At 44.4% G+C, this 19,781-nt stretch overlaps 1 protein-coding gene across 3 annotated transcripts in view; it reads right to left on the bottom strand.

Moving 5' to 3' along the window:
* C8a (complement C8 alpha chain) overlaps positions 1–19,781 on the bottom strand; it is a 62,431-nt gene that overhangs the window by 3,195 nt on the left and 39,455 nt on the right. For all 3 annotated transcript variants that reach the window (XM_085839127.1, XM_085839126.1, XM_021159829.3), the window contains exons 8-10: positions 16,333–16,458; positions 14,992–15,149; positions 3,140–3,371 (exon numbers count right to left, since the gene is read on the bottom strand). In XM_085839127.1, coding sequence (XP_085695253.1) covers positions 3,140–3,371; positions 14,992–15,149; positions 16,333–16,458 — 516 coding nt within the window. The remainder of the gene's footprint in view (positions 1–3,139; positions 3,372–14,991; positions 15,150–16,332; positions 16,459–19,781) is intronic.

Genomic DNA, 19,781 nt, shown 5'->3' with positions numbered 1-19,781 from the left:
AGTCACTGGCATCTTGTTCTTCCTCCTCCACAACCCATAGTATATGCATATGGCTCAGCAGGACTCTCAGAGTCTGGCCTCCACCCTGTGAGAGGAGGGTCTAAGGGACCCCTCTTCTCTCTATCTCTTTGCTGTGTGGACCAGGCCCCCTTAAAGGGAATACTTAGAATGGTCAAGCCAAGGATCATACCTGTGTCTTGAAGTCAGGCCTGACTGAAATCATGAAGTAGTTAGCCCATGCCCACTCCCCACTCTTGTAAGTGATTGTTACTGAGATTGCCTCAGAGTCTCTATGCTCATTCAAAACAGCCTAACATGGGACAGACTCAGTAGCGACACTTAGGTCAAGGCCTTGGGTCCTGGCATCAGACTTCCTGGGCCCAGCTCCCTGCTCCTCCATTCTCTACCCACATGACCTTTGGCAAATTATCTCCCATTGCTCCTGCCCCAGGCTCCTCGTCTGGAGAATGAACTTAACAAGAGCATTTATCTCATAAGGCTCTGTGGGAATAGTTACGGTCACATATAAGGATGTGCTGCTGTGCTGCTGGCTTGGAATGAAGACCAATTATGTCTGTCAAGTGGCCTTTGGTCTCTGGGGGAAGTCGCCTGGCTGAGGGGCCTGCAACCTATTACATGCCCTGCTAAAGAATCAGGAGGATCCCTGAGCTCTGGGCTGGGCTATCTCAGCCCAGAATATCTTTCCCTCCCTACTCCATGCTCCAATTCACCAATTTCCAAATAGTTAGACAGTGGCTTCTCCAGCTCCCAGGAGAAGACAGTGTAACAGCTTTGGACCTGGTGGTTGGTGATGTAGCTTATATTCTCTGTACCTGCATTTCTCAAATGTGGGCTTTCCCTTACCTTCCCACATCTCTCAGAATTTCTTCCCTGGATATCAGACAGCAGCCTGGGACTTAAACTGTCCATTCTTGAGCAGAGGAAAAATTCAGAGAAGTGACCAGGCCAGGTACACCCTATCCATAGAGCATCAGGCATGCAACAGCCTCTCCCTTCTGCTTGGTGGCATGGAATCTGGCATGTGCCTTACTCAGCTGGTTTAATGCTCAGCCCAGCCTGTGAGGACTATACCGCTCTAATTTCATTTTATAGCAAGTACTTACATGAGAATCGGAGACACTGGGATTCAAAGGCATGTTTGACCTCAGAGCTGTGCTGCCCTGCCTCCTGCTCAGAGACACTCTCTCAGTGAGGGAGCGATAACCTGCGATTATCTCATCTCAAAACCAGATCCAGGAGGAGATCACCTCTGAATACTAAGGAAATTGCTGTCTGGGGTTCCTCCCAGCCAAGCTGGGTTATTTTCAGCTTCAGACTAACAAGGCTTCATTATGTTGTCCTTCCCTACTCCAAATCTGAGGCATGGATTTGGTGGGAGCTTCCTTGAGGCAATCTTATCCCACTGTGACTTCCTATAGACTCGTCCACTTCACTCCATACATGTCATAACGCATCTGAAAGAAAGTCCTTCCTCATTAAGCCAACATCCTCTGCTCTATTAATCTTAAACTTTGATCTCAATGGCCGTCCATGCAGAGCAAGGCTCAGCCCTTCCTGCATGACAGTTCCAGGAATCTTGTCTTTCCTGTGTGTTCTTAATGCCAACAATGTCGTCTCTTCCCCACTCTTCCTCTTATAGTGTCCAAACTTTGCTTCAGCAACATCTGATGAAGCACTTGGGCACGAAGCTCCTGGCATATCAGAAGAATGGCGGTCTAGCTCTTTAATTCCATTAATTAAGCTGTGTCAGGCTTTGGCCTCCTACTGAGTCAAAGGGCTGCATGCTTTGTTTATTCTCTACATATAGCTGTTTAGCCAGGAGCACCTACTCACCCACTTCTGTGCTGCCCCAGGAGGCTGCTATGGACGCAGTACCTTTGATTTGTCCATCCAGGCTTCCCTTGTTCTCTGGACATGTTCTTCCATACGACAGCCAAATGAAACTGGCTTGCTTATACATTGATTTTTTACGACCCATATACACTGCCTTCATCCTGTGTATCATATCAGCTTTGTATGGCTGGTAAGCTAAAAGCTTAGGTATTGGGACGTGCATTGATACAATGGGAGCTTGCCGTGCCTGGCAGCATAGGCCTGTAAGTCAGCGTTTTTGAGAAGCTGAGATAGGAAGTCTCAGGTTCAAGACCTGCCTAGGCAACTTAGTGGATGCCTGTCTCAAATAAAAAGTAAAAGGAGAGCTGGAGTGTAAATCTGTCAGAGTGATCTTGTCCAGAATGCATAGAGCCCCAAGAGGGAGGAAAGGAAGGAGGAAGGAAAGGAGGGAGGGAGGGAGAAAATGTATGAGAAACTTAAATGGAACTAGTTGACCTGCCCCCCTCACCCTCCGGAAAGAAGTGTTTAAACAGTATCCCCAGGATAGGGTCGTGAAATACCTGGGATTCACATCCAGGATCCCCCAGGTCATCCTAAAGGAAGAAAGTCTTTATTCCGCTTAATACATTTCTTCCACAGTGCTGGTTAATGAGTTCGTGTCAAAACTACCCACTTTTGGATCATCTTTGCTCTGGCTTTGTTTTTAGTAGTAACTCCCTATCTAATAGCATCCACTGTATCCCTCCAAAAGACCCCTTCAACTCCCAGTTCCCATTACCTGTGGACAGAACCTTATGTGAGAGTTTGGTCTTTCCTGTGAAACTACAGTAAGATAAAGTCATGTGCATTCAGATGGGGCCTAAACTAATCAATGACCTGTATTCATTCAAAGAGAGGAAAGCAGAGAGAAAGAGGGGAGGGCAGTCATGACTGTGGAGGCAGAAACTGGACGGTAGGTCTACAAACCAAGCAACTCCAAGGTCTATTGACAACCACTAGAAGCCAAGAGAGGTGTGGGACACATCCTGCCTAGAGGCTCCAGAGACAATCTCCCCTGGAGTGCATTTCAAAAGCAGCCCTGAACTATGAAGAGTCTTGATGGCAGGAAGAAAACTGAAGAACAATCAGTTCTGCGGCATGAACTATAAAACTCTTGACTGTGGATTTCTAGAGCAGACAATGAGAGCACCCAGAAACAGAGGTTAGAAATCCCAAAGGTTCCTTCTGTGTACTGGCCCCTGGGGTCCATGCCAGGCTAGGGCAGAGTGGACTGCGTGAGTCTTACCTTTGAGCCCCTCTAGCACCGTGTGTTCACAGGCCAGGCCCTGCCGGCCCATACTACACTGACACCGGCAGTTGGTGCCGTCGAGTATAGGCTCCCCATTGTTGAAGCAGGGCCCACAACGACAGACATTAAATTCCATCAGGTACTGGTCCAAAGCCCGTCGCAGGTTCTGTCGTTTCGTCTCCAGAGGTCCCAAGTTTGTGTGCCGCAGTAGCTGGTAGATAGGCTGCATCTGTAGGTACAAGAGTATCACGTGGTTCCTCCTTTTGGCTCTGCCTACCTTCTCATAGCTCAACAACTGGCTATGAAGCTTCTGAAAGGCCTGCGACAGAGAGCAGATGCCTGGATTTCCTGTGTCCTTCGAGATCCCCACAGCCATTCTATGAACGGGCTATAAGCATTCGACTCAGAGACGAGGAACTGGGGGCTCAGAGTATCCGTGTGACCAGCTCAGAACCACACGAGTGTTCTTTGCAAGAGCCATTCTGAACATGGTTTCCAATCCCTCTGAAAATGATGCTCTCCTAACTCCAGAGTAAGAAGGGCTATCTAGAAGCTACCTGGGCCAACTCGCTTGTTGCCTGCAGAACTCAAGGAAGCCAGAAGTATGTAATAGGTCTAGTTCTTTGTATTCAGGCATGCTTTCTGGTTTTGTCTGTCACCTTTTTAAACACAGGCACTGACTAAGGGAGTTCCTTTGTCTTTGGAAGCAGTTCCCTTAAAGATGTTGATATGTGGGTGGAGGAGGGTCATTTCCATGTGATGTAACCAGGGTTCCCCAGCCTGCGTACTGTTGACTGAAATCAATGGTGCAGTGTGTGTGACGGGCTGTGTAGCAGTGGCAGTGGATGCTGCACACTAGATGCCAGCGACCCCCTTATGCTGAAAACCAAACCTGTCCGGTGCCATTGCTAATAAACACCTTAGGGGTAAAACTACCTTAGACTGAGAAGCAGTAGGGATATTAGAAAGAGGACCATCATTCTCTTGCTTCCAGCTGTGGGGTCTTTGTCATGGGACCTATGCATCTTCCTTCTTCACCTGAAAATGGAAACCAACACCCCACCTTCTGCTTTTACTGTGAAGACCCTGGGAGATGACACGTGGCAAAACCTCATGACTTAGAAAAAAGTGAAGAGAAGTGAGTGTGGCTTGCTGCCTAGCTGTGTAGCTGAGAGACACAGGTTTCCCTCTAAACCAGGGAATGGTACCCACTCTAGAACCCTCATGACCCAAAGTGAGTGTAAGGTTACAGTGTAAAAGACAGAATAATATACAACGCCATTCTCATTAGAAATGCTATTAGCAAAAACAGGGAAGGATGCTGGGAAGATGACTGAGTGGTAGTGTTTGCTGAATAAGCACAAAGACCCAGATTTGAATCCCTAACACCCATGCAGAAAGCCAGCTACAGCAGCCAGCTCCTGTAACCTCAGCAGTGGGAGACAGAGACAAGGTTATCCTGGGGACTTGCTGGCCAGTCATCACAAAGATCCAACTTCTGTGATAGACCCTACCTCAAAAAAATAAGAGGAAAAATACTTGGCAGTAACCTCTGACCTCCAAACACATTTTCAGGGATGACTGTAACACACACACACACACACACACACACACAGAGGGGAGGGGGAGGGGAGGCTGTGCTCTTCTAGTCGCATTACTTCCTGTTATCTATAGCACCTTTACAATGCTCTGCATTTGAAGAAAATCATACAGTGACCATTTTAAACAGGGCTCTCATTTTACAGGCCAGGAACCTGAGGGTCCAAAGGACAATTTGCCTAAGTCTGATAGAGCCACCGTGGGTCAGTCAGAAGTCAAGGGCAGGCAATTCATAGACCTTTGACAGGTTATCCTGGTAATGTGGACAGAAAGACTCATAGCAAACAGACCTTTGTCAGTGGTCTGAAGTCATTTTAGAGGCCTTCAGACATGGCAGGCAAGGATTGGCTGGAGCTGAGGTCAAATGACATCACTTACTGGAAGGTCAGGAAATTGGGCCCATTGCTAGGACATGAGTATGGAACTGGGCTGCCAGGGTCCTGGTTAAAGAAGACTCTTATCTCCAGGCAAGGCCAGCCCCACAGGGCAGCTTCCCTTTAACCTTGAAGCAGGCTCAACTCAAGTCTCTCCCCTGCCCTCATGACCCTCAGGAAATGCTTCTGAGGAGGGCTGGCTGCTTTTAGGAAGACAGAAGGATAGAGAAAATAGGATCTTAGAATTTTAGAGCTTAAAACTTACTATCAGTGATCTTATGCCATTTTATAGCTAAGTAAACAGAGTCAGGCAAGGACTGAAGCAGCTTGTATATATATATATATATATATATATATATATATATATATATATATACATAGTTTTATATATATATATATCACATACTTAACACAAAGCATATAAAACAATATGACCCATGGATTCACTTCATCTAAGTACCTGCTATAAATAATAATGCTGACATCATTTCTACTTTGGATGTTAAATTATTTTAACTGGCATGCTTATCTTCTCTCTCTCTCTCTCTCTCTCTCTCTCTCTCTCTCTCTCTCTCTCTCTCTCCTTTTAAAGCATAAAACTAGCTTCATGATTCAGTGTATTGATTCCTCAGAGCGATACACTTCTCAGAGAGATGTGAGGGTTGTGAAGCAATAAGGATGTTAAGGAGTTCATGGGACATAGCTGTCTTTTGCTTTCCACAGGCTTCTATGCTGGTCCTTTAGTAGTGTGGATTTGTTTCTGCATCTAAGATTTCCTGCATATACCCTCTCTAATTTTAGAACCTATCACTCTTTGCTATGTTACATACCTGGGCTGAAAGTGAAGAAATTGACCCAGGTTTCACCCAGAAAGGGTGAATGAACCGAGATCCAAACTCCTCCCCTTTCTTGCCTTCCCAACCCCAAGCTTGTTGTTCCAAAGAGTTTCAGTCTTCAAATTTTGACCCCACCTTCTCCTTGGTGCTGTTGATCAGAACAAACACAAAGTTCCCATCTTAACTATGAAAGCGTGTGTGTCTGTGTGTGTGTGTGTGTGTATTCTCCTAATACCAATTTTACAGTTTTTGCCCAAATCACTAATAGCTTGAATGATAGCAATTTTCAGACCCTGTGTGAATTACAGGTGCGTGAAAATGGTCCCTTACTTACTGGAGAAGAAATAAAATCAAGGTTAATCCATCTGACCTTTTTTTTCTTAGTAGAAAGCAGTGTGTTAAAATAGAGTTTCGGACACTCGCCAACTGCCCACAACACCCGCCACAGGATCTTAAGACTTCTGGTGAGGGGAGCACAGCTTCTGCTCCAATCCAATCGCGCGGGACCTGAGACTGCATTAGTTAGGGAAGCAGAAACCGGCCTGAGTAGGGCCACAGGCCTCACCCGGCCGGATCAGCGCCAGGGTAGCGGGAGCGCAGGGTTGCCTGACACCCGCCAGCTACCCACGACCCCCCGCCGCAGGATTTTGGGACTGCTGGTGAGTGGAACACAGCTTCTGCTCCAGTCCAATCACGCGGGACCTGAGACTGCTCTGGTTGGGGAGAGAGAAATCCGGCCCACACAGGGCCACAACCCTCTTCCGGTCAGAAAAGCACCTGAGCAGCTGGGGCGCAGGGTCTGCTGACACTCGCCAACTGCCCACAACACCCGCCACAGGATCTTAAGACTTCTGGTGAGGGGAGCACAGCTTCTGCTCCAACCCAATCACGCGGGACCTGAGACTGCATTAGTTAGGGAAGCAGAAACCGGCCTGAGTAGGACCACAGGCCTCATCCGGCTGGATCAGCGCCGGGGTAGCGGGAGCGCAGGGTTGCCTGACACCCGCCAGCTACCCACGACCCCCGCCGCAGGATTTTGGGACTGCTGGTGAGTGGAACAGAGCTTCTGCTCCAATCCAATTGCGCGGGACCTGAGACTGCATTAATTAGGGAAGCAGAAACCGGCCTGAGTAGGGCCACAGGCCTCACCCGGCCGGATCAGCGCCAGGGTAGCGGGAGCGCAGGGTTGCCTGACACCCGCCAGCTACCCACGACCCCCGCCGCAGGATTTTGGGACTGCTGGTGAGTGGAACACAGCTTCTGCTCCAGTCCAATCACGCGGGACCTGAGACTGCTCTGGTTGGGGAGAGAGAAATCCGGCCCACACAGGGCCACAACCCTCTTCCGGTCAGAAAAGCACCTGAGCAGCTGGGGCGCAGGGTCTGCTGACACTCGCCAACTGCCCACAACACCCGCCACAGGATCTTAAGACTTCTGGTGAGGGGAGCACAGCTTCTGCTCCAATCCAATTGCGCGGGACCTGAGACTGCATTAGTTAGGGAAGCAGAAACCAGCCTGAGTAGGGCCACAGGCCTCACCCGGCCGGATCAGCGCCAGGGTAGCGGGAGCGCAGGGTTGCCTGACACCCGCCAGCTACCCACGACCCCCGCCTCAGGATTTTGGGACTGCTGGTGAGTGGAACACAGCTTCTGCTCCAATCTTTAAATAGTGACAACGATAACAACTAACCCCAGAGATTACCAGATGGCGAAAGGTAAACGTAATAATCTTACTAACAGAAACCAAGACCACTCACCATCATCAGAACCCAGCACCCCCACTTCACCCAGTCCAGGGCACCCCAACACACCGGAAAAGCTAGACACGGATTTAAAAGCATATCTCCTGATGATGATAGAGGACTTCAAGAAGGACGTTAATAACACACTTAAAGAAATGCAGGAGAACACTGCTAAAAAGGAAGAAGACAATAAAGAGGAAGCACAAAAATCCCTTAAAGAATTGCAGGAGAACACTGCTAAAGAGTTACAAATCCTTAAAGAAAAACATGATAACATAATCAAACAGGTAGAAGTCCTTACAGAAAAACAGGAAAACACATCCAAACAGATGATGGAAATGAACAAAACCATACTAGACCTAAAAAGGGAAGTAGACACAATAAAGAAAACCCAAAATGAGGCAACACTGGAGATAGAAACCCTAGGAAAGAAATCTGGAACCATAGATGCAAGCATCAGCAACAGAATACAAGAGATGGAAGAGAGAATCTCAGGTGCAGAAGATTCCATAGAGAACATCGGCACAACAATCAAGGAAAATGGAAAATGCAAAAAGATCCTAACTCAAAACATCCAAGAAATACAGGACATAATGAGAAGACCAAACCTACGGATAATAGGAGTGGATGAGAATGAAGATTTTCAACTCAAAGGACCAGCAAACATCTTCAACAAAATTATAGAAGAAAACTTCCCAAATCTAAAGAAAGAGATGCCCATGAACATACAAGAAGCCTACAGAACTCCAAATAGACTGGATCAGAAAAGAAATACCTCCCGACACATAATAATCAGAGCAACAAATGCTCTAAATAAAGATAGAATACTAAAAGCAGTAAGAGAAAAAGGCCAAGTAACATATAAAGGCAAGCCTATCAGAATTACACCAGATTTTTCACCAGAGACTATGAAAGCCAGAAGATCCTGGACAGATGTTATACAGACACTAAAAGAACACAAATTCCAGCCCAGGCTACTATACCCAGCCAAACTCTCAATTAACATAGATGGAGAAACCAAAGTATTCCACGACAAAACCAAATTCACACATTATCTCTCCACGAATCCAGCCCTTCAAAGGATAATAACAGAAAAAAACCAATACAAGGACAGGAACCACGCCCTAGAAACAACAAGAAGGTAATCCCTCAACAAACCTAAAAGAAGACAGCCACAAGAACAAAATGCCAACTTTAACATCAAAAATAACAGGAAACACCAATTTCTTTTCCTTAATATCTCTTAATATCAATGGACTCAACTCCCCGATAAAAAGACATAGACTAACAAACTGGCTACACAAACAAGACCCAACATTTTGCTGCTTACAGGAAACTCATCTCAGAGAAAAGGATAGACACTACCTCAGAATGAAAGGCTGGAAAACAATTCTCCAAGCAAATGGCATGAAGAAACAAGCTGGAGTAGCCATTCTAATATCTGATAAGATTGACTTCCAACCCAAAGTCATTAAAAAAGACAGGGAGGGACACTTCATACTCATCAAAGGTAAAATCCTCCAAGAGGAACTATCAATCCTGAATATCTATGCTCCAAATACAAAGGCAGCCACATTCATTAAAGAAACTTTAGTAAATCTCAAAGCACACATTGCACCTCATACAATAATAGTGGGAGACTTCAACACACCACTTTCACCAATGGACAGATCATGGAAACAGAAACTAAACAGGGACACAGTGAAACTAAGAGAAATTATGAATCAAATGGATCTGGCAGATATCTACAGAACATTCTATCCTAAAACAAAAGGATATACCTTCTTCTCAGCACCTCATGGTACCTTCTCCAAAATTGACCACATAATTGGACACAAAACAGGCCTCAACAGATATAAAAATATTGAAATTGTCCCATGCATCCTATCAGATCACCATGGACTAAGGCTGATCTTCAATAACAAAATAAATAATAGAAAGCCAACCTTCACGTGGAAACTGAACAACACTCTTCTCAATGATACCTTGGTCAAGGAAGGAATAAAGAAAGAAATTAAGGACTTTTTAGAGTTCAATGAAAATGAAGCCACAACATACCCAAACTTATGGGACGCAATGAAAGCATTTTTAAGAGGAAAACTCATAGCTCTGAGTGCCTCCAAAAGGAAACTAGAGAGAGCACACATTAGCAGCTTGACAACACACCTAAAAGCACTAGAACAAAAGGAAGCAAATTCACCCAAGAGGAGTAGACGGCAGGAAATAATCAAACTCAGGGGTGAAATCAACCAAGTGGAAACAAGAAAAACTATTCAAAGAATCAACCAATCAAGGAGCTGGTTCTTTGAGAAAATCAACAAGATAGATAAACCCTTAGCCAGACTCACTAGAGGGCACAGGGAAAGCATCCTAATTAACAAAATCAGAAATGAAAAAGGAGACATAACAACAGATCCTGAAGACATCCAAAACACCATCAGATCCTTCTACCAAAGGCTATACTCAACAAAACTGGAGAACCTGGATGAAATGGACAAGTTCCTAGACAGATACCAGGTACCAAAGTTGAATCAAGATCAGGTTAATGATCTAAACAGCCCTATATCCCCCAAAGAAATAGAAGCAGTCATTAATAGTCTCCCAACTAAAAAAAGCCCAGGACCAGATGGGTTTAGTGCAGAGTTCTATCAGACCTTCAAAGAAGATCTAATCCCAGTTCTTCACAAACTATTCCACAAAATAGAAACAGAAGGTACTCTACCCAACTCATTCTATGAAGCCACAATTACTCTGATACCTAAACCACAAAAAGACCCAACAAAGATAGAAAACTTCAGACCAATATCCCTTATGAATATTGATGCAAAAATCCTCAATAAAGTTCTTGCTAACCGAATCCAAGAACACATCAAAACAATCATCCATCCTGACCAAGTAGGTTTCATCCCAGGGATGCAGGGATGGTTCAATATACGGAAATCCATCAACGTAATCCAGTATATAAACAAACTCAAAGATAAAAACCACATGGTCATCTCCTTAGATGCGGAAAAAGCATTTGACAAGATCCAACACCCATTCATGATAAAAGTCTTGGAAAGATCAGGAATTCAAGGCCCATACCTAAACATGATAAAAGCAATCTACAGCAAACCAGTAGCCAACATCAAAGTAAATGGTGAGAAGCTTGAAGCAATCCCTCTAAAATCAGGGACTAGACAAGGCTGTCCACTTTCTCCATACCTATTCAACATTGTACTTGAAGTCCTAGCCAGAGCAATTCGACAACAAAAGGAGATCAAAGGGATACAAATTGGAAAAGAGGAAGTCAAAATATCACTGTTTGCAGATGATATGATAGTATATATAAGTGACCCTAAAAATTCCACCAGAGAACTCCTAAGCCTGATAAACAGCTTCGGTGAAGTAGCTGGATATAAAATTAACTCAAACAAATCAATGGCCTTTCTCTACACAAAGAATAAACAGGCTGAGAAAGAAATTAGGGAAACAACACCCTTCTCAATAGTCACAAATAATATAAAATATCTTGGCGTGACTCTAACTAAGGAAGTGAAAGATCTGTATAATAAAAACTTCAAGTCTCTGAAGAAAGAAATTATAGAAGATCTCAGAAGATGGAAAGATCTCCCATGCTCATGGATTGGCAGGATCAACATTGTAAAAATGGCTATCTTGCCAAAAGCAATCTACAGATTCAATGCAATCCCCATCAAAATTCCAAATCAATTCTTCAACGAATTAGAAAGTGCAATCTGCAAATTCATCTGGAATAACAAAAAACCTAGGATAGCAAAAACTCTTCTCAAGGATAAAAGAACCTCTGGTGGAATCACCATGCCGGACCTAAAGCTCTACTACAGAGCAATTGTGATAAAAACTGCATGGTACTGGTATAGTGACAGACAAATAGACCAATGGAATAGAATTGAAGACCCAGAAATGAACCCACACACCTATGGTCACTTGATCTTCGACAAGGGAGCTAAAAACATCCAGTGGAAGAAAGACAGCATTTTCAACAAATGGTGCTGGCACAACTGGTTGTTAACATGTAGAAGAATGCGAATCGATCCATTCCTATCTCCTTGTACTAAGGTCAAGTCTAAGTGGATCAAGGAACTTCACATAAAACCAGAGACACTGAAACTTATAGAGGAGAAAGTGGGGAAAAGCCTTGAAGATATGGGCACAGGGGAAAAATTCCTGAATAGAACAGTAATGGCTTGTGCTGTAAGATCGAGAATTGACAAGTGGGACCTCATGAAACTACAAAGCTTCTGCAAGGCTAAAGACACCATCAATAAGACAAAAAAACCACCAACAGATTGGGAAAGGATCTTCACCTATCCTAAATCAGATAAGGGACTAATATCCAATATATATAAAGAACTCAAGAAGGTGGACTCCAGAAAGTCAAATAACCCCATTAAAAAATGGGGCTCAGAACTGAACAAAGAATTCTCACCTGAGGAATACCGAATGGCAGAGAAGCACCTGAAAAAATGTTCAACATCCTTAATCATCAGGGAAATGCAAATCAAAACAACCCTGAGATTCCACCTCACACCAGTCAGAATGGCTAAGATCAAAAATTCAGGTGACAGCAGATGCTGGCGAGGATGTGGAGAAAGAGGAACACTCCTCCATTGTTGGTGGGATTGCAAGCTTGTACAACCACTCTGGAAATCAGTCTGGCGGTTCCTCAGAAAATTGGACATAGTACTACCGGAGGATCCAGCAATACCTCTCCTGGGCATATATCCAGAAGATGTCCCAACCGGTAAAAAGGACACATGCTCCACTATGTTCATAGCAGCCCTATTTATAATAGCCAGAAGCTGGAAAGAACCCAGATGTCCCTCAACAGAGGAATGGATACAGAAAATGTGGTACATTTATACAATGGAGTACTACTCAGCTATTAAAAAGAATGAATTTATGAAATTCCTAGCCAAATGGATGGACCTGGAGGGCATCATCTTGAGTGAAGTAACACAATCACAAAAGAACTCACACAATATGTATTCATTGATAAGTGGATATTAGCCCAAAACTTAGGATACCCAAGATATAAGATACAATTTGATAAACGCATGAAACTCAAGAAGAATGAAGACCAAAGTGTGGACACTGTGCACCTTCTTAGAATTGGGAACAAAACACCCAGGGAAGGAGCTACAGAGACAAAGTTCGTAGCTGTGATGAAAGGATGGACCATTTAGAGACTGCTGTATCCAGGGATCCGTCCCATAATCAGCTTCTAAACGCTGACACCATTGCATACACTAGCAAGATCTTGCTGAAAGGACCCTAATATAGCTGTCTCTTGTGAGACGATGCCGGGGCCTAGCAAACACAGGAGTGGATGTTCACAGTCAGCTATTGGATGTATCACAGGGCTCCCAACGGAGAAGCTAGAGAAAGTACCCAAGGAGCTAAAGGGATCTGCAACCCTATTGTTGGAACAACATGATGTACTAACCGGAACCCTGGAGCTCTTGTCTCTAGCTGCATATGTATCGAAAGATGGCCTAGTCGGCCATCAATGGAAAGAGAGGCCCATTGGACTTGCAAACTTTATATGCCCCAATATAGGGGAATGCCAGGGCCAAAAGAATGGGAATGGGTGGGCAGGGAAGTGGGGGGCGCTATGGGGGACTTTTGGGATAGTATTGGAAATGTAATTGAGGAAATTATGTAATAAAAATATTAAAAAAAAAAAAAAAAAAAAAAAAAAAAAAAAAAAAAAAAAAAAAAAAAAAAAAAAAATAGAGTTTCAGGTTTAGGTGTTTTAAAAATATCTACTGGTTTAAATAGATACTATCTCTATGCTTACATACATGTAAAAATGGGCACAAATATGGTGACAATAGTTAGGAGAGCAATAATATTTTTCTTAAAAGTTTCAAACAAACAGCTGTTTTTAAAGGACTATCCTGTATATTAACAAATGTAGCTTGACAGCTAGAATAATCCAGTTTGTGAGGTTAGGAACAAAGCCAGTTTCTTTTTCAGCTTTGTTTCATGTCAGGTCAGAGGATTCTTGCCTGGCAGGGGCGTGGGGAGGTGTGTGCCATGTGGATTGCTCAGTGGGGTCCCTGGCTTAACCCACTAAATCCCACTGACCTGGCAATATTGCCACAAAACCACCCTGCCCTGTGGCTAAGAATCAGTTCTAAGGAAAGTGCTAGGGCACAGGCAAATAAGAGCTAAACACATGGTCCATGGGCCTGAAATCTAGGCACTGTCACCTGGACACTATCTAGCCCTAAGCAAGTCATTTAGTGTTTCTGGGCTTGATGCCTAATCTGTTCAGTATTTATTGTCTGCCCTTTAACAAAAACATGGTACTCGGCACAATGGAATATTACTCAGCTGTTAAAAAAGTTAAGTTTGCAGGGAGATAGATGAATATGGAAATTGTAATATTAAGAGAGGTAGCCTGTTCCAGAAAGCATGTGCTCCCTGCTAGGTAGATCCTAGACATGTGTGTGTGTGTGTGTGTGTGTGTGTTTGTGTGTGTAAATAGCTGTGGATGTGGTAAAGCACAAATACCTTTAAAGGGAATCAAGAGAGGGTAAACTAGGTGGTAAGAAAGGACATATGGTTAACAGCCAAGGATACAAAGTGAACCTTTCTCTAATTTTCATGGTGGCCGTGTGGACTGAAGGAATAAGAACCACTCTTGTATTGCAATAGACTCCACCATGTGTTCTTCCTATGGGGGAGCAATTGTGAAAGTCTGGTGTTCTTTTGCATTTCGATGACCACGATCACCACAAGAATCGATCATGACTAGGGACTGAGTACATTTGTCACATTGACACACTTAGAAGTGACTTTTTTCATATTCATTCTGGTGCTACAGTTTCTAATTCTTTCTCTTTTCTTCTGTTTAAAACTATATCAAATCATTCTGTTATAGTGTTATGTAACATGTGAATTACATTGCTGTTCATAAACTACAGCTTTTGAAAGAAGTCATAACCTCCTAATTTACCAGATGGGATCTTTCGATTAGTTCATGCAAAAATGTAAGATGCTGTTTCATGTCTAACCCTGCAAAGGGTCCAGGCTAGCTGTGGTCAACCAGACCCTGAACAGACCTAAGGTTCTGACTCCAGCTGTCCTGTGGGTCTGGATTAAAGTCACATCTTCTCTCCAGGCAGGTTTGGGCAAGGGGACCAGTTCAGTGTGCCGTTACATTTAATCTTGTTCTTTGATGGGCTCATAATAAGAAATACAAAATGATCTGCTCGGCTTCACTTTCATTTCTTATGGACGTAGGGTTTCTTCAACTGCGAAAAGACTTACCTCAAAATCGATAACAACAGGGTTATACTTTAACGATCTCCCCCAGGACTGATATGTAATGGCACTGCTGTTGTGTGTCAAGACACTGCCCCAGACAGAACTTCCACCTTGCACCCGAGAAATTATGTCCTCCACTCCTGAGATTTTCTTCCTTATGTCTATCAAAAGAACGACAGTGTTAGCTTTCTTCCCCCCAAACCAAAGGGCTGTATGGCAAGTTTTACTGAGGAGATAGGTAGTAGTGTTCATCTGTTCACCTTAGAGTTAGCCCATTCTTCTATGGTAGTTGATAACCAGCAGGATGGAATGGACAGAAACCTGTGAGTGGAGCAGACTTGGAGAGACCAACCCACCCCAACATGGGTGATAAATGGCTTGGAAGGTCAATGGTTGTTCATCCACTTGTCCATTCATGGATCAGGAGTTTAACCTGGTGCATGCTGGCTCTTTTATTCTCTCTCTCCACCTCTCTCCCTCTCTCCCCCACTCCCTCTCTCCTTTTCTCTCTTGTTCTTGTTCTTGTTCTTGCTCTCGCTCTCTCTCTCTCTCTCTCTCTCTCTCTCTCTCTCTTTCTCCCTGCCAAATATTGCAGCTGCTCTGATAAATGTCACCACAGCTCTCAGTGCAGATACTGAGAAGAAAGCAGTTTGATGAGACCAGTTGGGAAGAAAAATTAGTTGTTGACAGAGTAAGCATTTGCCAGGTCAAGGAGGGAGCCTAAGAGGTCATCAGAAATAGGTAATTTGGCTCAATACTCAAGACATAAATAACCTAGGCCATGTGTATTACTTAAGCTGATTCAGTATGCACTTCATTTACTACTTCATCAGCTGTCTTCATAATCCTTTCTTTGTCCCTCACCTGAAAAAATAAAACTTGATTTGTATTTGACAGGTGAGTGAGTGAGTAAGCACATGAATGAATGAATGAATGAATGAATGAACACCCACACTGATGCGTTCACAAAATGTTCACTACCCACGTACTTTCTTTCACTGGTCATTATTCTTTGAGCTTGGACTTGGGAGTCATAAATTCTTCTCCCAAGAGACTTGCTTACTCCCTCAGCACCACTTCCTGATGAGATGACAAGACATGCTATCCATACCTCCCGTCTCACCCCATGTCTTCCTGGAATCTAGGAAGCATCCTTAGACAGCTGAATGTTTTGAAGATGACTTTTGTGTAGGCAGGGGGACCCAAAACAGAGATATTATACATAAATTATGGCTTGGGGAACTTGAAATGGAATCTGCTGGAGGAAGAGGGTCGTTGCCTGAATGATGTGCCCCAAGGAAAGTCAGGCTTCACTCTTGGGAAGACCCACTGATAAACACTTACCACGGTCGCCATCTCCAGAGTCGTCACAAAACCCTCCTGATAAACCTACTCCTTCAATTGTACTATCCTTAAATCCCAAGCCAATGCCACCGCCAATGCATTGTTGGACTTCTTCCACGGTAGTACCTATAGCAGGAAGACAGAAACAAAGTACTGGGATTAAAAAGGACAGCTGCCATGGTGCAACCAGCTCAGACTAGGAAAAGCTTTGGAGGCAGAGAGGACTCTTTGAAATAGTCACTTTTCTCTCCTGTGGATGGCCATCCAAACACCTGTAGAAATTGGGGAGTGGGGAATGGGTACAGTGACTCTAGATTCTCCTTGGTTTTCCTTTGCCATTCTCCTCTGAGTATCCTTGAAGCAAGTGTTCTAGTTCACCCATCTCCATTCAGCCCTGGGCTTTGCCCCATTTTGCACAGTATGTCCTCCAGTGTAAATGCTATCTTCCCTCCCTTCACCCTTTCTAAAGTCTATCCAAGCTCCCGTTCAAATAGCATTTGCTTCATGATGTGTTTTTGGAACCGAATACACCTCACTCCCTCTAGTTGTGTATTACTAGTCATCTTTGTCATTGATCTTTTTAATCAGAAGTTCAGTCATTTTTTTTCCCCAGAAGAAATGGCTGATAAATGAAAGACATTCAGTGAACAAATGTTGTAGTCCCATGGGAAGGGAGTGGAAGGAAACTTACAACTTCAAATCCCAACCATTGACATCTGAGAACTCTGAAAAGAGGCCACAATCCCACTGGCCTCGGTTTCTCATTTGTGGAAAAGAAGGGGGTTGTTCTCCCCCCAGACATGTATCAGCAGAAGCCCTCTGAGACACTAGGAATATCAGTTTCTGCACATCTCTGGAGCTGGAAGCAAACACCTGGAGGAAGAGATGCTCTGAGTAGCCCACTCGGCACCACGTAAAGGACTTCTGCTGTTTCCATGGAAGCACTGACAGTTTCTAGGGCATAACTAGTTGAGGAAGATTGAGCATATTTAATTGTTTTAATTAAAAAAAATATTTCAGTGGTGATAAATAAAAGTGGATGGAAAGGATTCAGAGGCAGAAGTTAGAGTGAATTCGTCAGCGAATGGTGGAGTGCTACTGAACCCTTCAGAGCACTGCCTGATGCATCCGGGCTGAAGAGCGCTGCGGAGCAACTGTGCTTTTAAAGGATCTGCAGACCCAGTGCCAGAAAGTGCTTGCAGAAGAGAATTCTAGCTTGGTTTGAGCCATGACACTTGTCTGCAGTGGCTTTGCTTTCTGAGGGGCCCAAAATAAGATACTAGCCAGTAAGGGAGGACCATGACTCAGAGAATCATAGATTCTGAGAGCTAAAGAGTCTTCAGACACCCAGCACACACTTCTCATTTATAGTCAGGATGCATATGGTTCATAAAGGTTAATTGTCTCACCTGAGGCCATGAGGCTGAAGTCAGGGAAGCTGAGATTCACGTGAATGACTGTCTGACTCAGAAGCCTGCAGCATCTTCCCCATCCCCAGTTATTGTATCAGACTAAAGCATCCTGTCCTCTGAGAGAAAAAAATGTAGTAGGCACCTGCTGTGTACTATCCTGGCCCATCATGTGCTGGCAATGTAACTATCTTGGGTTAAAACTCTTGTGTGTCAGATGTGACTCTGATTAACTAGTCCTTATAAGGTTGTGTGTGTGTGTGTGTGTGTGTGAGAGAGAGAGAGAGAGAGAGAGAGAGAGAGAGAGAGAGAGACACGCATGTACCAGCTGAAGCAAATCTATATCAGAGAGTTGCTTGTTGCTTGTTGAAATGCAGCAGAGCCAATGAGAAGGCTCTCAAAAGAAGTTGTGGGAGATGCTACCAACGGAGGTAGCCATACAGAGCCCACTGAGACATCCAGGCCAATGAGCTGGGTGCCATAGAGGAGCTCAAACCTGCATTCAAATGCGGGAGCTGAAACTAACATGGGAAGAAAGAACATATCCAGAGGGATGGGTGGAAAGAGGCAGAGAGATATAGTGCAGAGAACAGAGTAAGGTGTAAGGCTGTTGTGGAGAACCAGTATGGCCTAGGCAGGCAGCCTGATCTATAGAACCCTCTGCCCATGTTCTACCTCTACCCCGTCACATCATGGTCCGCAGGAGGCCTTGGACTTGGGACAGATCAAACTCAAATTGGCTTGAAGCCTTTGAATTCTGAATTTTGTGAGCTCATGTCTCCTCCCCATACCCAACTGTGGATTAAAAGGTAGACTCCTGGGGCCCATTTCCTTTCATTCCGAGTCTATATTTATGAGAAATTAGAAATCTGTATTTTCAAAAAGCGAGGGCCGCAGATGGTTCTCAGGTGGTGAGTCTGGAACACGACGGGTCCGCAGAAGGTGTCTGGTAGTTTACACCAGTGCACTGTGGCACATACTGCCTCAGTCAGTGCCTCCGCAGCAGAGAGGCCTTACATAGGGAAACAGTAGTCAGCCTCATTGCATCTACTCAGAATAAGAACGGAAAAAAAGCTGGGAAAGCTGGGGCAGGGCGGGGCTGGGTGGGGCTGGGTGGGGTGGGGTGGGGCAGAGCAGGGCTTTTTGGTTAATAATCAGGATTCAGAAACCCTTCAGGAGATTGAATGGATTCAGAGTCTGAGAAAAATGAGACTCACTTGGGAAACTTGTGACAGTTTACCCTGGGGACAAAATACCAACCATAGGAGCACACCCTGAGGAATGTGGAGAGCTGAGCAGACATGGCCTGAAGTTCTGGTTACTCCCAGGTTATCTGGGCGATGAAGCCAGATGAAAATGATATCTAGAAAACTACATGGGGTAAGTCCATGCTCCCCTCCCAGGTTAGAGAGATCTAGACTCTGATTTCAACCCTGAGTAATACATTTCATCCTGGAAACACTGCTTATCCATTAAAATGCCTTAAGAAGAAAGTCCTGCAACTTAAGACAGCGGATGGGCATCGGGACAGTGTGTCGACTGAAGGAGGCCAGGCTCAGAAGGACAAGGCTACATGCCCCCCCTTACATGAGGTATCTACATAGTGCAACCATTAAAAGTAAAGGAGATCTTAATGGTTTCCATGTCTGGGAGGATGGGGAAAGGGAGAGCTGCCAATCAATAGGCATAAAATCTCAGTTATATCTCTGTACAGCTCTGCTCTTGTCATTAATAAGATTGTGCTATAGACTTAAAATGCTAAGGAAGTGGATGTCCTTAGGTCCTTAGTGTTCTTGTAACAATAGAAGATTTTGTCTTCTCTCTCTCTCTCTCTCTCTCTCTCTCTCTCTCTGTGTGTGTGTGTGTGTGCGTGTGTGTATGTGTGCATACCTGCTTGTTCATGTATGTACATATGTGTATAGAGGCTCAAAGTAGATGCAAAGGAACTTAGGGAGTCTTCGATAATCTATCTTTGAGGGTAGATCTTTCAATCAAACCCATAGCTCACTGATGTGGGGCCTAATTAGTATTAGGTTTTCT

The sequence above is a fragment of the Mus caroli genome, unplaced genomic scaffold (assembly GCF_978045245.1).
Source record: "Mus caroli unplaced genomic scaffold, Mus_caroli_1 scaffold_6, whole genome shotgun sequence".
Lineage (NCBI taxonomy): Eukaryota > Metazoa > Chordata > Mammalia > Rodentia > Muridae > Mus > Mus caroli.
Note: the sequence above shows the minus strand (reverse complement) of the source record. Positions and strands in the feature narration are given on the sequence as shown.